The 15,691-nt window shown below is 43.8% G+C and overlaps 1 protein-coding gene and 1 long non-coding RNA gene across 2 annotated transcripts in view; one reads left to right on the top strand and one right to left on the bottom strand.

Moving 5' to 3' along the window:
• Positions 1–13,452, top strand: part of LOC138671482 (uncharacterized) — a 36,438-nt gene extending 22,986 nt beyond the window's left edge. Inside the window, exons 2-4 of the mRNA XM_069759658.1 lie at positions 1,854–2,029; positions 12,016–12,435; positions 12,909–13,452. Of these exons, the coding sequence (XP_069615759.1) occupies positions 1,854–2,029; positions 12,016–12,435; positions 12,909–13,436 (1,124 nt within the window). The 3' untranslated portion in view covers positions 13,437–13,452. The remainder of the gene's footprint in view (positions 1–1,853; positions 2,030–12,015; positions 12,436–12,908) is intronic.
• Positions 1–14,300, bottom strand: part of LOC138672166 (uncharacterized) — a 48,751-nt gene extending 34,451 nt beyond the window's left edge. The window contains exons 1-3 of the long non-coding RNA XR_011319618.1: positions 14,213–14,300; positions 14,006–14,092; positions 13,678–13,814 (exon numbers count right to left, since the gene is read on the bottom strand). This is a non-coding gene — a long non-coding RNA (uncharacterized lncRNA). The remainder of the gene's footprint in view (positions 1–13,677; positions 13,815–14,005; positions 14,093–14,212) is intronic.
• Positions 14,301–15,691: the final 1,391 nt, after the last annotated feature.

Raw genomic sequence — 15,691 nt, 5'->3', positions numbered from 1 at the left:
CAGATTAATTACCCATTTTGTGGAGCCCAACTGATCTCCAGGGATGGCGTTTCTCTGACATTTTACTCCACAGACTTCATTCTACAACTTCAAAAAACCTATACAAAATTAAACAAATTAAAAAAAAAAACGCCCAAAACTCATCTAAAACAATGCAATTAAACACACCAACGAAAGCAGCAAAAATGATAACCCTGTGCATCCACATGAATGTAGTGTATTCAGAAAGCAGAGTACATTCCCTCGCACCATGAGACTGCATATTCTAATGTACCCATTAATGAATAAACCACTTCACCTGTTTCTTCAATGACTGATGATGTATAACCTTGATCAACTCAGCTTATTTTCACAAGTGGATAGTTAATCATAGTCAGGAGCCATTAGTTACGGCGTGTTCATGAATAAGCTTTGACAAGTATTACCAACAGTGTGTATTGGGGTCATAGCCTCGGAAATGAGTCAGAGACCCAAGAAGATGATCACTTTTATTATCATGTACCTTATATTCAGGTTTGTGCACTGAAATAAATGTGGCTTAGGTGCAATGCCAAATTTACATGCAAAAATTGCAATTTCTTTGCAGCTATTGGTGAGAAAAAAAAAACATTGTGTACACAAACCTTTTAAAGGGGTTGTCCATTACTCCGACAACCTTTTCTCAATTACTGTATTCACCCAGTTAAAATAACAACCTGTACTCACCTCCAATGTTGGCACTGGGTCTCCCAGGGCTCATGCATCATTCTAATATCCCATGAGTCCTGCAGCCAATCAGCATCCGCTAGTGGGCCGATTCACTCTCACTTCCTTGGGACTTAACTGAAATTCAGAGGAAGTCAGAAAGCAGCAGGAAATCACACTTCTTTTAGATGTCAGATTTGACTTCTGAAAGAAGTGAGAGTGAAAAGGCCTATTAGCGGCTTCGGATTGACTGTGGGGCTCACATGGCATGATAATGTCACATGATCCCTGAGAGACCTAGCGCCATCATCACTGGAATGGCACCGGAGGTGAGTATAGACTGTTATTATTTTACATGAAGGAATATAGTAATTGAGAAGGGGTTATCCAAGTAGAGAACAACCCCACCCCACCCAGGGAATGTTCACATGACATCTTTTAGACGTGTTCGTCCTCGCCAAAGTTTCCAAAAGGAAGACCCTTTAGGACATGGTGGTGCTTTTTATTCTGAAGAGTCTTTTTTGTATCTTTTCCTTATAACTAAATCTTTTCCATCTGGTCCAGACCGCGATGACGACTTCTTGCTACGACTTGGCTGCAGATTTTGAACACACACAGATTTGACTACTTACATTTTGAACACCCCCACCTATTCCTAATCTGCACAAATATCCCATCATGCTTCTACCTCCAATTCTGGCTTGATGCTTCCCCATATTACTGCATTTGCGGTTTGCAACAATGCTCTCAGACGAAATATTGGTGCTATTACATTACTATAATTTCCCTAAAAATAATGTTACAGAGAGAATATGCCTGAAAACAAAAATACTAAATTGATAGGGTCCCCAAGATAATAGAGCCCCTGTATAGCTTATAATCCCCCATAGGTACGTTGCTAAGAATGCTAATAAAACAAAAATTCCCCAATTCCCCTATATGATTTCGATGTCTTAAGTGTCCCTAATAAAATCATGTAATAATAAAATATAATTATGCCCTTAGTCCCCAGGAATAAGTAACGTTGCCCGAGTGCCCCATATAGAGTCATAATTTCCCTTCAGTGCTAACTTAACAAGCAATTATGTTGCCAAAAATTCATAATAATAATTATTAATAACTTCTTCTGAGTGCCTCACAATAATCATAATTGTGTTCCCCTTAAAAAGAAAATTACAAACCAAAAGCTCCTCAAAATAATATGGCTCCTCGTATACCTAAAAGGGTCTACGTTAAGAAAAAATACCTACCTCCAGATTGCATTGAGTCCACCAGCCAAGATCTTCCTCAAATACCTAGCATCCCAGTGGTGGCTGAACAATGCAATGACGTCATCATGCCACCTGTACCAGGTTGCTGATTTCTCATGCATGCCATAACCGTTCTGTAGGCCACTAGCCTAAAGTGAACTGTGATCTCCTAAATACAGGGTTGTACAGCAGAAATTCCATGGCTGTCTGCTCTACCATAGCTTTCAACAGTGTAAGGTTTTGTGGACGCCATTACAGTAAGGAGTGGACCTACCCAAGGATCCGGGTATGCCTCACTGTGTGGCACCGAAGTGTCCGCCCCTTGCTGGCTATAGGCATATAGCATTAAGGTACCGTCACACTATACGATTTACCTACGATCACGACCAGCGATATGACCTGGCCGTGATCGTAGGTAAATCGTAGTGTGGTCGCTGGGGAGCTGTCACACAGACAGCTCTCCAGCAACCAACGATGCCGAGGTCCCTGGGTAACCAGGGTAAACATCGGGTAACTAAGCGCAGGACTGCGCTTAGTTACCCGATGTTTACCCTGGTTACAAGCGTTAAACTAAAAAAAAACAAACAGCACATACTTACATTCTGGTGTCCGTCAGGTCCCTTGCCGTCTGCTTCCAGCACTCAGTGACTGCCGGCCGTAAAGTGAAAGTGAAAGCACAGCCGCTGTGCTCTGCTTTCACTTTACGGCCGGCAGTCACAGTGCGGGAAGCAGACGGCAAGGGACCTGACGGACACCAGAATGTAAGTATGTGCTGTTTGTTTTTTTTTAGTTTAACGCTTGTAACCAGGGTAAACATCGGGTAACTAAGCGCGGTCCTGCGCTTAGTTACCCGATGTTTACCCTAGTTACAAGCGAACGCATCGCTGGATCGCATCGCTAGATCGCTAGATCGGTGTCACACACACCGATCTAGCGATGACAGCGGGAGATCCAGCGATAAAAGAAAGTTCTAAACGATCTGCTACGACGTACGATTCTCAGCAGGATCCCTGATCGCTGCTGCGTGTCAGACACAGCGATATCGTAACGATATCGCTGGAACATCACGAATCGTACCGTCGTAGCGATCGAAATGTTATAGTGTGACGGTACCCTTAGACACTAGTTTTGTTAATTGTTTTCTTACAATCTTATCTAAGCCTTATTTACAGAAAATTAGAAAAAAAAATTGCACATTGCAAAATGCGCCAGTCTGTACTTCTGGATTCCTGTAAAAAATTCACTCTGGGAAAACGACAAACAGCTTTTTCTGCGCCTATGGCTTCTGATGTGCTTAAAAAAAATCTAATGTTATTTTTCATTATAAGAGTAATGCATTATATATATATTATATATCTGTACAGAAATTAAACTGTTGCATCTTGCAGAAGCTACTATCGCTGGGGAAATATATAGCTTCATGAAATGAGCTCTCCAACATCTGTGGTGCAACCTGTAACTGGAATACACTTCTTTCATACTTTATTAAGTGCGCTGTTATGTAATCATTTCCAAGAGATGCCATCTGTTGGCTTCTTACAGCTAACAAGTGCTGCATCAGCTAAGCTTGAATTGCATTTTGCCTTCTAAAATCATTTAAAATGCAAGGACTTACTGGTAGTTATTTACTGAGTGCCAGTTTTGTATGGGAAACAAATCTTAAATCAAAGCGGTGAAATGTTATAACATAAAAATGACAATGGTCAGACTGGCTCATTGGAAAAAGAGGGGCATATGTCCTGACGTGATAACTGGCCCAAATCACAACATGGATCATTAATGGGACCCATGTAATTAAAAGTGGACATGCACATGATCATATCTATATATTGTAGCTGGCCAGAGGTCCCTTATTTTCTCCAGTGGTGAAAATAACTGACTAACTGACTGATATGCTTTGTTATGTAATTTTTTAAATCACTTTTTAATTAAAGTTTTCAAACAACTTTCTAGTTGATCGAAATATGCCCAGATAGGCCAAAAATAACAGAATATAAGAAGCGCACACAGTTTCATGTGGATACGGCGACAGATGGGGCCAGAAGATCGCAGAGTCTGATTTCACAAATTCCTGCACTTGTTAGAAGTACTTCATCATCGTATTAAACAGTGCAGGCTTTTTCCCATGCCAGAAGTGCAAGAATTGATCTGTTCAATAGAAGCTTCTGGAGCTTTCTTACTTGGATTGTCTCAGCTATTCAGTGTTGGCCACTCCCCTCTGCAATATATAGTCGCCTCTAGCACTTAGTAATTGCCAGTGTTCATATTAGTGCATGGTTTGAAGGTGAGGTTTATGGTTGAAGTTGGCGCTTGGAGATTTGTTGGGGAGTTTGTTGCTTGGAGTTTTGTTTGTGTTCACATCCTCATCCTCTCCTATTTGGTTTCTCCTTCCTTTACTTCCCCTGTATTCCACTCTGTTGTTTGGTGATTCCTGTCCATCTTCCCTTGTTTGTCTGTGCAACATTATCCTATACACTTCGGCTTCCCACCTCCCTGGGTGGGGTAGGGACAGATAAGGGTTTATATGGGAGCATAGCAAGGCACGTGAATCCGGAGTCTCCACCTTCAGGAGTAATCCAGGGGACAGGGATAGACTAGGGCGCCCCTAGTTCTAGGATCCTGGTTAGTGCCCACAGTCCCAAGGCACTGTGTGACACACAGACCCTCATAATAATTCTTATGAGGAATGTGTAAGAAATAACTTATCTTAAAGGTGTTATACGCTACTGTACCACACCCGCTTAACTGCTAAAGTATTCCAGATAAAAGCAAACAAATAACAGAACACATACTCACAGTATACAGTAGATACAATGTTTACATGGCTGGAATGTTGCAGATCAAGCAGGAAAATATGTATTTTTATTTTTTCTGGATATTGTCTCTTTAGAGAGGAAGAGATTTTGAACTCTAGTGTCACCTAAGGGAATAGCAATCCTAAAAGTCAATATCAACCCCTTAGCTAACCTTGTGACATGACTTAAGGTACCTTCACACATAACGATATTGTTAACGATATCGTTGCTATTTGTGACGTAGCAACGATATCGTTAATGAAATCGTTATGTGTGACAGCGACTAACGATCAGGCCCCTGCTGGGAGATCGTTGGTCGCTGAAGAAAGTCCAGAACTTTATTTCGTCGCTGGACTCCCTGGAGACATCGCTGGATCGGCGTGTGTGACACCGATCCAGCGATGTCTTCACTGGTAACCAGGGTAAACATCGGGTAACTAAGCGCAGGGCCGAGCTTAGTAACCCGATGTTTACCCTGGTTACCATGCTAAAAGTAAAAAAAAACAAACACTAGATACTTACCTACAGCCGTCCGTCCTCCAGCGCTGTGCTCTGCTCTCCTCCTGTACTGTCTGTGAGCCGGAAAGCAGAGCGGTGACGTCACCGCTCTGCTTTCCGGCTCCCAGACAGTACAGGAGGAGAGCAGAGAAGCAGAGCGCAGCGCTGGAGGACAGACGGCTGTAGGTAAGTATGTAGTGTTTGTTTTTTTTTACTTTTAGGATGGTAACCAGGGTAAACATCGGGTTACTAAGCGCGGCCCTGCGCTTAGTTACCCGATGTTTACCCTGGTTACCGGCATCGTTGGTCGCTGGAGAGCGGTCTGTGTGACAGCTCTCCAGCGACCAAACAGCGACGCTGCAGCGATCCGGATCGTTGTCGGTATCGCTGCAGCGTCGCTAAATGTGAAGGGGCCTTTATTACATGAGCCAAACCAGAATCTCACTTTGCAGATATGTGTTTTGGGGTGTTGATCCTCATCGGTTTAAAAAATGAGATCTGATATGGCTGTATGAGATGCCTCTGACCAGGAGCTAAGGGGCAATGTTTCTCCTGGTGGAAAGTGACATGCTTCACATGCCTGGATAAGGAGACGTATAGACATAGTAGCAGTAGTGGGCAACCCCTTTAGATAAACCAAACAGTAAGGGTATGTGCACACGTCAGGATTTCTTGCAGAAATTTTCCTGACAAAAACCAGACATTTCTGCCAGAAATCCGCATGCATTTTTACCGCGATTTTTCCGCGATTTTGACGCGTTTTTGATGCATTTTTGTGCGTTTTTCCCAATTGCATAGAATTGCGGGAAAAACGCAGAAAATCCGCAAAAATAATGAACATGCTCATTTTTTTACCGCAATGCGTTTTTTTTGCGGGAAAAAATGCATCCATGTGCACAAAACATGCAGAATGCATTCTAAATGATAGAATGCATAATGTATGCGTTTTTAATGAGTTTTTATAGCGTTTTAGCGTGAAAAAACGCAAAAAAAGCGAAAAAACCTGTACGTGTGCACATAGCCTAAAACTATACAAAGTTTAGGCTAATGTTGATAAATACTGAAGGATACAACATGATTTGGGATTGGACTTATGACAGACGATCAGCACTCAACGGGTTATACTGAGGAATCTGGCACACATGTAACATAAAAGGTCATTTATTTTCAAGGTAATCATAATCAAGTGTTGTTAAAAATGCTCATTTCGCCAATATCTTGCCATGTAAACAGGCTGCCACACGATGAACCAGAAAATCGCTTGTTCTTCAGGTGAAATGATCTTTTATGAAGCACAAAAGATCATCGCTCTCTGTGGTGCATTGTCCTGTGTAACCATTACTCGCACTGCCGAGAACTATGGCTTATGTACTATGAGCAGTCTTGAGTGGTCTAATGTAGTTTGCGTTAATGTGCCAGAATAGTGTGTATAAATAGGCATTCAAACAATCGCCGATCGGTAATAGTTCACTGATCGGCTGTTATATCATGCCGACAGTCGGTCTGTGTTAATGGACCCTTATTCTTGGTTTTAAAAAACGATACTCTGTTAGAGTTCTTTTGTATAAGGGATCCATCATGGCAGCATGATGAATTTGCCGTAGCATCGCAGCTTTTAAAAAAAACAGAACAACAATGTAAATTATAAAAAAAAATTTTTTTAGAATCTCTTTACACAATTCTGTCTGACAGAAGAGCACTAAATTATTCTGTCTGTTTATTAATAAATAAAATCTTTTAATGTCGAGACTTGCTAAGACATCATACTAAAATATTGCTAACTTTAGGCTTGCACATAAGGGATTTATTTCTTGGATGTATAACAGTGTCTGATAAATGTTGCAGGAGAACTCTAAATAAGATTAATGGTTGGCTTTTAGTTCTTCACTATGTCGGAATGGTGCCAGATAGCAATCTCAGAGATTAAGTCATTATCCTGAGAGGTTTGCTCAGATAATGCCCTAGTGAGTCATAGTATTTAATTTCTCAAAAAGAGCCACAAAGACCTCAATGTTAATTACATTATGTAGCCAATACAGGAAAGCTGCATACAAAATGACCAGCGAAAAGACTTATCAATGCAGCCAAGAGATTTCATTTCTTTCTTCTGAACATGAATTTGCTGTCTCCCAAAGAGATGCTATTTTTGTATAGCGCATATGTAATACATCATGAAATATGCCCTTCAAGTATGGTAATGTATTATATTGGCAACCTTGTATCTCTAACATTTGCAAAGCACATCAATGTCTTTGGCATTGTCTGCTTTTTTAAAATGGCCTCCAAATTCAATGTCATCGTGTCTGTTTGACCTGTCATTGAAAAGGTGACTTTATAAGTTTGTATTTACAGGCTTGCAAATGTACAATATTTATAGACAGTTGCCACAAAAGCTAGTAAAACCCAGTTCTCCATGACCTGAAGGCACTCGTTTAAAGAGATTGTTCATTACTAGGACAATCCATCTCAATCTGAGTGTTTGCCCTGTTAAAAAAAAAAATACCTATACTCACCTCCGGCACCGATGCCATTCCAGCGGTGTCAGAACTCACTGTCCTGGTGCTTGCGTGAGGTTGTTACATCACGTGTTAATCCTGCATCCAATCAGTGCCGGTTCGCTGCCCCCACCTTCAGACATATCAAACATCAACAGGAAGTCAGAGCTACTGCTGCTCTCTCACCACCTCTTGATATATGTCCGAAGGAGGGCATAGTGAAGCAGAACTCGTATGACTTAACAACAGCCTCATGAAAACCCAGGAGAGTGAGTGCTAACATCGCTGGAATACAGCCGGCACCGGAGGTAAATATATGTGTTCTTATTTTATCTGGGGTAAGGGAAGGGGATTGTCCTAGTAGTAGAACATCTATTTTAACCATAACGGCTCTTGCTTTTTTTCCTCAGCGGCACTGACTGCACTATTGCAATAGGAGCAACCACTCCAGGCACGTGTCAGTGTCACTTAAGGTACCGTCACACTGAACGATATCGCTAGCGATCCGTGACGTTGCAGCATCCTGGCTAGCGATATCGTTGAGTTTGACAGGCAGCAGCAATCAGGATCCTGCTGTGCCATCGTTGGTCGGAGCAGAAAGTTCAGAACTTTATTTCGTCGCTGGACTCCCGCAGACATCGCTGAATCGGCATGTGTGACGCCGATTCAGCGATGTCTTCACTGGTAACCAGGGTAAACATCGGGTTACTAAGCGCAGGGCCGTGCTTAGTAACCCAATGTTTACCCTGGTTACTAGCGTAAACGTAAAAAAAAAAAAAACACTACATACTTACATTCCGGTGTCTGTCCCCCGGCGCTGTGCTTCTCTGCACTGTGAGCGCCAGCCGGAAAGCATAGCGGTGACGTCAAATACTTACCCAGCTCCCTCGGCGCTTGCATCCTCTCAGCGTCGCAGCTCTTCCTGTATGAGCGGTCACGTGGTGCCGCTTATTACAGTAATGAATATGCGGCTCCACCCCTATGGGAGGTGGAGCCGCATATTCATCACTGTAATGTGTGGCACCACGTGACCGCTCATACAGGACAAGCAGCGACGCTGAGAGGATGCAAGCGCCGAGGGATCTGAGTAAGTATTTTAATGCCAGCGGGCGGGCGCACAGGGGGTGGGAGGGGGCAGATTACCGGCAACTTTATTCTAAAAACAAAAATAAATTAAAAAAAAAAGATTATTCATTCCTTCTTTCCAGCGAACGCTGCTAGAGAGAAGAAATGAATAGGGCTTCAGCACCACATGCGGGGAGGACAGCGCTTACAGTAGCGCTGTCTCCTGCACGGCACACGGACTGCACACGGACAACATCCGTGTGCGGTACGTGTTTTACAAGGACCCATTGACTTTAATGGGTCCATGTAATACGTGCACTGACATGTCTCCGTGTTTTCTAAACAGACACACGGTCCGTGAAAACACGCTGACATGTGCAGAGACACATTGATTTTAATATGTCTACGTGAGTCAGTATTTCCGGTACGTGAGGAAACTGTCACCTCACGTACTGGAGCCACTGACATGTGAAACTGGCCAAAGTGACACCATTCTAAAAACTGAACCACTCAAGGTGCCCAAAACCACACTCAATCAGCTTATTAACTTAATGTTATAAACCATCTTAGTAGCCATTTTGAAACTATACAGCAGGGTGCAGAGGGTTCTTCATTTGTGACCTCCACAACTTGCACCATGTCCGTACTGCGTTGGCCCAGGCGATGCAAAATTACATACTGCTCCAGGGCTCCCTGTTGCTGCCACATTCACTGCAATATGTGCAGAGTGGAATACCACTGTGTCAGCACATCACATATTAGCTGGTTAACCAGTAGCCCAAAAGACCTCTGTAGCAATGCAAATCGATGACCCATGGGGTGCAAATGGCGGAAGTGAGCACACAGCGACCATGCTTACTGCAGCAGCGCATCCAGGCCTGGATAGTGGAGGAGAAATTGCTGTTCTACCAGGATGAGGACATGAGCCATGCAAGGCATGTGTGTGAGGTTGCCCCGGCATAGGGCCTCTACCAGGTTCACACCTTTATCGCACACAATCCTCCCTGGCTCCAGGTTCAGTGGAGACAGCCATTGCTCAAACTCGATCTGGATAGCTGTCCATAACTCTTGAGCTGAGTGACTGTGATCTCAAGGCATATTATTTAACCCCTTAGTGACCGAGCCAAATTTTTGAAATCTGACCAGTGTCACTTTATGTGGTAATAACTCTGCAACGCATCAACAAATCCTAGTGATTTTGAGATTGTTTTTTCGTGACACATTATACTTTATGATAATGGTAAATTTATTTCAACATTTATTGTGTTTATTTATAAAAAATATCAAAAATTTTAGAAAAATGTTAAAAAATTAGCAATTTTCTAAATTTGAATGATTATCCCTTTAATCCAGATAGTCATACAACAGCAAACCATTAATAAATAACATTTCCCACATGTCTGCTTTACATCAGCACCATTTGTAAAATGTTATTTTATTTTGTTAGCATTTTAGGAGGTTTAAAAATGTAGCAACAATTTTTCATTTTTTCAAAGAAATTTACAAAATTTATTTTTTTAGGGACTTATCCATGTTTGAAGTGACTTTAGGGGTCTCATATATTGGGAAACCCCCAAACGTGATACCATTTTAAAAACAGCACCCCTAAACATATTGAAAACTGCTGTCAGGTAGTTTATTAACCCTTCAGGTGCTTTACAGGAATTAATGCAAAGTGGTATGACAGAAATAAAAATGTGTTTTTTTACCACCTAAATGTTGCTAACTTCTAAACAGATTACTACAGCTGTCAGACTCTAAGGCCACTATTTGGTCATGAATAGCCATGGCAAACATCAGTACAACAAAATCATGATCTGAGTGCACCAATTGTGACAAAGAAGAAGCCCCCACACACTGTTAACCATTTATAATGATGTAGTCACTATTGACAGCAGCATCTAAGGGTACCGTCACACAGTGCAATTTTGATCGCTACGACGGCACGATTTGTGACGTTACATCGTCGCTTAATTATCGCTCCACTGCGGTCACACTTCACGATGTACGGCGCTGGAGCGATAATTTCATGACGTATTTGCGATGTAGAAGTCGTATGGGACAGTCGTACGGTCGTGTCACACAAGACGATTCAGAGCAAATTTTGCATAATCTGTGCGTGACGTTGTTCACTAGGGAAGGTGTCGAGCTGCTAGCTATGTGCTGCTAGGCCACAGGTTCTGTGCACACAATTGGTTGGAAAATTTGTCACCTGAGCGCTATTGTTTCCAAGCCACCTCACCGGTTTCAAAATTTCCTTTCTTCACTTTGTACTTGGACACTTGTTGGACTAGGACATCGGATTCAGTATTTCACAGAATATTCCACGCTTTGCACCGCAGCTTCGAGGTATGTTACACCGCTTGGGCATAGTGGATGGAACGATGTACTGTCGTCATGAGCGCTTCGTTCCGTCGCTGAAGCGATGCGGATGGTATGCTGTTGTGACTGGTTGTGACTGGTGGGCTAGAGCGTGGTAGATGGAACGCTGTTTGGTCGGCATGACCGCTTCGTTCCGCCGCTGAAGCGATGCGGATGGTACGCCGTTGTGACTGGTTGTGACTGGTTGTGTCTGGTGAGCTACAGCGTGGCAGATGGTACAATGTATGGTCACCATGAGCGCTTTGTGTGGCTGCTGTATGGAAGCGGGCGGTACACTGTTCTGGGTTATGGTGGCCTATGGCGTGGCAGATGAAACAAGCGATGCGGATGTTACGCTGTTGTGACTGGTTGTGACTGGTTGTGACTGGTGGGCTAGAGCGTGGTAGATGGAACGCTGTTTGGTCGGCATGACCGCTTCGTTCCGCCGCTGAAGCGATGCGGATGGTACGCTGTTGTGACTGGTTGTGACTGGTTGTGACTGGTGGGCTAGAGCGTGGTAGATGGAACGCTGTTTGGTCGGCATGACCGCTTCGTTCCGCCGCTGAAGCGATGCGGATGGTACGCTGTTGTGACTGGTTGTGACTGGTTGTGTCTGGTGAGCTACAGCGTGGCAGATGGTACAATGTATGGTCACCATGAGCGATTTGTGTGGCTGCTGTAGTGAAGCAGGCGGTACACTGTTTTGGGTTATGGTGGCCTATGGCGTGGCAGATGGAACAATGGATGGTAGGCATGAGCTCTTTGTGTGGCTGTTGTTGTTAAGCGTTTGGCACACTGGCAAAAGTATTGTTTAAAGGACTCTTTGTCAACCGTGTAATTTATTTTTTTTTTATAATTATTTTTCAGATGTCAAATCGTGTGGAATTCATCAGGGAATTCATCGAAATATACCAGTCTTTTCCCTGCCTCTGGAAAATCAAATCTCCAGAGTATTGTAACAGGGAAAAGAGGCAGGAGGGTTATTTAAAGCTCATTGAGCTTTACAATCGTCATGCACCAGAAGAGCCAGCAAACGAAGCGGTTATTAAAAAGAAAATTCAGGCGCTCCGCACGGTGTGGAGGAAGGAGCTTAACAAGGTTCTTCACACTACAAAGTCCGGGGCTTCCACCGAAGATGTTTATGTGCCAAAGCTTTGGTATTTTGAACATCTGAATTTTCTGAGGGAACAAGAGGTGCCACGGACTTCCACGTGTTTTCGCTTGTTGGCACCTGTGGAACAAATTGTTTCGGAGAACCACGCCGAGCAGGAGTCACAAGGGCAACAAGTAAGTAGCTCTTTGGACGAAAGTTCACCAATGTGTCCTATAATTACATAATTTTTCTCTGCATTTTATGTTTTATACTTCTGATTATCACATCAGTTTGAAGTTATTACAAAAACATGTCCACATAAGTAACCCTGTCGCAGTAAAGTATTATATGTGGAACATAATATGTATGAAATGGCGATATTTCTAAACCATACCATCTAAGCAATATAGAAAATAGTATCGCTTCAAGCTGCCGATGTACTCTTGTTGAGACTATTTAGACTATAAAATATTCATCAGGTTCCCCTAGCAGTCAGAACAGTGTAGTTAAAAGTATTAAATAAATGGGAAGGTTAAAGAATATTACTAAGCTTAAAATATATTACAACCTTTTTTTACCTACTACGAATATATAGTTTGGATGCGGTTATGGTGGTCAAACTTTTTGTTGCCAGGTTCGTAACTTGTTTTTTTTTTTTTTCCCCCAGGATGACAGTGCGCAGGACAGTACACTGGACTGTTCACAGGACTGCACGACAACAGATTTAGTGGAGGCGGCACCTGCCAGGACTCAATCGAGGCAAGGTCCAAGGAAACGGAAAGCCACCTCAGACGTTTCACATGAACTGTTGAGCCTTGCAAAAAAGGTGTTAACAAACAATGTTAGCCCTGCGTTGCAGGGGTTTGGACACTATGTTGTTGACAAACTGGCCAAAATGGACGACAGCCAAAGAACACTAGCGGAGCGTCTAATATTGGAAGCAGTAAACAAGGGTACAGATGGCGATTTGGACAAGCACACTCGTTTGGTCTATTCCCGGCCAATGCAGCGGACAGAGCCCTCATATTACAATGGTTGGTCACAGTGTCAGACACCAATGCGACACAATGTTCCCGTTTCCCACTTCGTCCAGCCACCCCCTAACCACTCCTACACGCCAATACCTTCACATATGGCTTCGCCCGTCAGGCACCAAAGTTATCAGCCGGAAGAATCGTCGTATCACAATTTGTGATTTCCTAACTTCTTTTACATTACTTTTTATTTTATTGTCTTGTTAAAATAATGTTTCAAATAAAAGCTTTTATTAGAAATTCTATCACGACTGTTTGATTGGTGTGTCTCGATCACAGCACTGTATGAGGGCACAAATTAACGTAACAAATTCATGTACAGTTAACTAATACAAAAAAAATGGAATCATAGTTTAACTAAATATTTTTAATGTAACAACCAAAAATGTATTATTGGCCCACCTCCAACTGCTGGCACATGTCCCGAAGCTTCTGCAGCTCCTCCATTGCCACATTGTGCTGCTCCTGAATCCGCGCCATAGTGTGGATAAGCCTTTCTATGCCGGCTTCAAGATCCTCCTTGTTCACACTGACGACAGCTGTGGGTCAAAAAACATAACATTAATAACACTGTAGTCTCCCGATGTGTCTTTGCTTCTGTGAAGGAAAAAAGAAAAAAAAACAGTCAGCATATAAGGCAATACTGACTTGGGGGGGGGGGGGTGTTTGGGTTGGGGGTGAAAGAGTGGGCCTGCCACAAAATCAAAATAACTTTATTGTGGGAACCTACTAGGATGTTGAGGCACGGAGGGCACTTCGGGATCAGAGTCCATGTTGAATGCCTCGTGCTGTCGGCGGCGGCGCTGTCTCTTTGCCTCTGTGAAGGGAAAAAAAAAAAAAGGTCTGTTAGCATATATGGCAACACTGGCTGCCGGGGGAGGGGGGGGGAAGAGGGGACCTGCAACTGAATCCAAATCACATAATTGTGGGAACCTACTAGGATCTGGAGGAGTTGACCCGGAGGGCACAGATCCAGAAGAGGCTGTGCGGGATGCCTCGTGGCGGCGGTGGTGCTGTGTCTTTGCCTCTGTGAAGGAAAAAAAAAATAAAAATTTTAAAAAAAAGGTCTGTTAGCATATATGGCAACACTGGCTGCCGGGGGAGGGGGGGGGGGAAGAGGGGACCTGCAACTGAATCCAAATCACATAATTGTGGGAACCTACTAGGATCTGGAGGAGTTGACCCGGAGGGCACAGATCCAGAAGAGGCTGTGCGGGATGCCTCGTGGCGGCGGTGGTGCTGTGTCTTTGCCTCTGTGAAGGAAAAAAAAAATTAAAAAAAAAAGGTCTGTTAGCATATATGGCAACACTGGCTGCCGGGGGAGGGGGGGGGGAAGAGGGGACCTGCCACTGAATCCAAATCACATAATTGTGGGAACCTACTAGGATCTGGAGGAGTTGACCCGGAGGGCACAGATCCAGAAGAGGCTGTGCGGGATGCCTCGTGGCGGCGGTGGTGCTGTGTCTTTGCCTCTGTGAAGGAAAAAAAAAATTAAAAAAAAAAGGTCTGTTAGCATATATGGCAACACTGGCTGCCGGGGGAGGGGGGGGGGGAAGAGGGGACCTGCCACTGAATCCAAATCACATAATTGTGGGAACCTACTAGGATCTGGAGGAGTTGACCCGGAGGGCACAGATCCAGAAGAGGCTGTGCGGGATGCCTCGTGGCGGCGGTGGTGCTGTGTCTTTGCCTCTGTGAAGGAAAAAAAAAAAAATTTTTAAAAAAAAGGTCTGTTAGCATATATGGCAACACTGGCTGCCGGGGGAGGGGGGGGGAAGAGGGGACCTGCAACTGAATCCAAATCACATAATTGTGGGAACCTACTAGGATCTGGAGGAGTTGACCCGGAGGGCACAGATCCAGAAGAGGCTGTGCGGGATGCCTCGTGGTGGCGGTGGTGCTGTGTCTTTGCCTCTGTGAAGGAAAAAAAATAATAAAATTTAAAAAAAAAGGTCTGTTAGCATATATGGCAACACTGGCTGCCGGGGGAGGGGGGGGGGAAGAGGGGACCTGCAACTGAATCCAAATCACATAATTGTGGGAACCTACTAGGATCTGGAGGAGTTGACCCGGAGGGCACAGATCCAGAAGAGGCTGTACGGGATGCCTCGTGGCGGCGGTGGTGCTGTGTCTTTGCCTCTGTGAAGGAAAAAAAAAAATAAATTAAAAAAAAAAGGTCTGTTAGCATATATGGCAACACTGGCTGCCGGGGGAGGGGGGGGGGGAAGAGGGGACCTGCAACTGAATCCAAATCACATAATTGTGGGAACCTACTAGGATCTGGAGGAGTTGACCCAGAGGGCACAGATCCAGAAGAGGCTGTGCGGGATGCCTCGTGGCGGCGGTGGTGCTGTGTCTTTGCCTCTGTGAAGGAAAAAAAAAAAAAAAATTAAAAAAAAAAGGTCTGTTAGCATAT

The sequence above is a fragment of the Ranitomeya imitator genome, chromosome 3 (genome assembly GCF_032444005.1).
Source record: "Ranitomeya imitator isolate aRanImi1 chromosome 3, aRanImi1.pri, whole genome shotgun sequence".
NCBI lineage: Eukaryota > Metazoa > Chordata > Amphibia > Anura > Dendrobatidae > Ranitomeya > Ranitomeya imitator.
The sequence above is the reverse complement of the archived record's forward strand: the minus strand, read 5'-3'. Positions and strand labels throughout refer to the sequence as shown.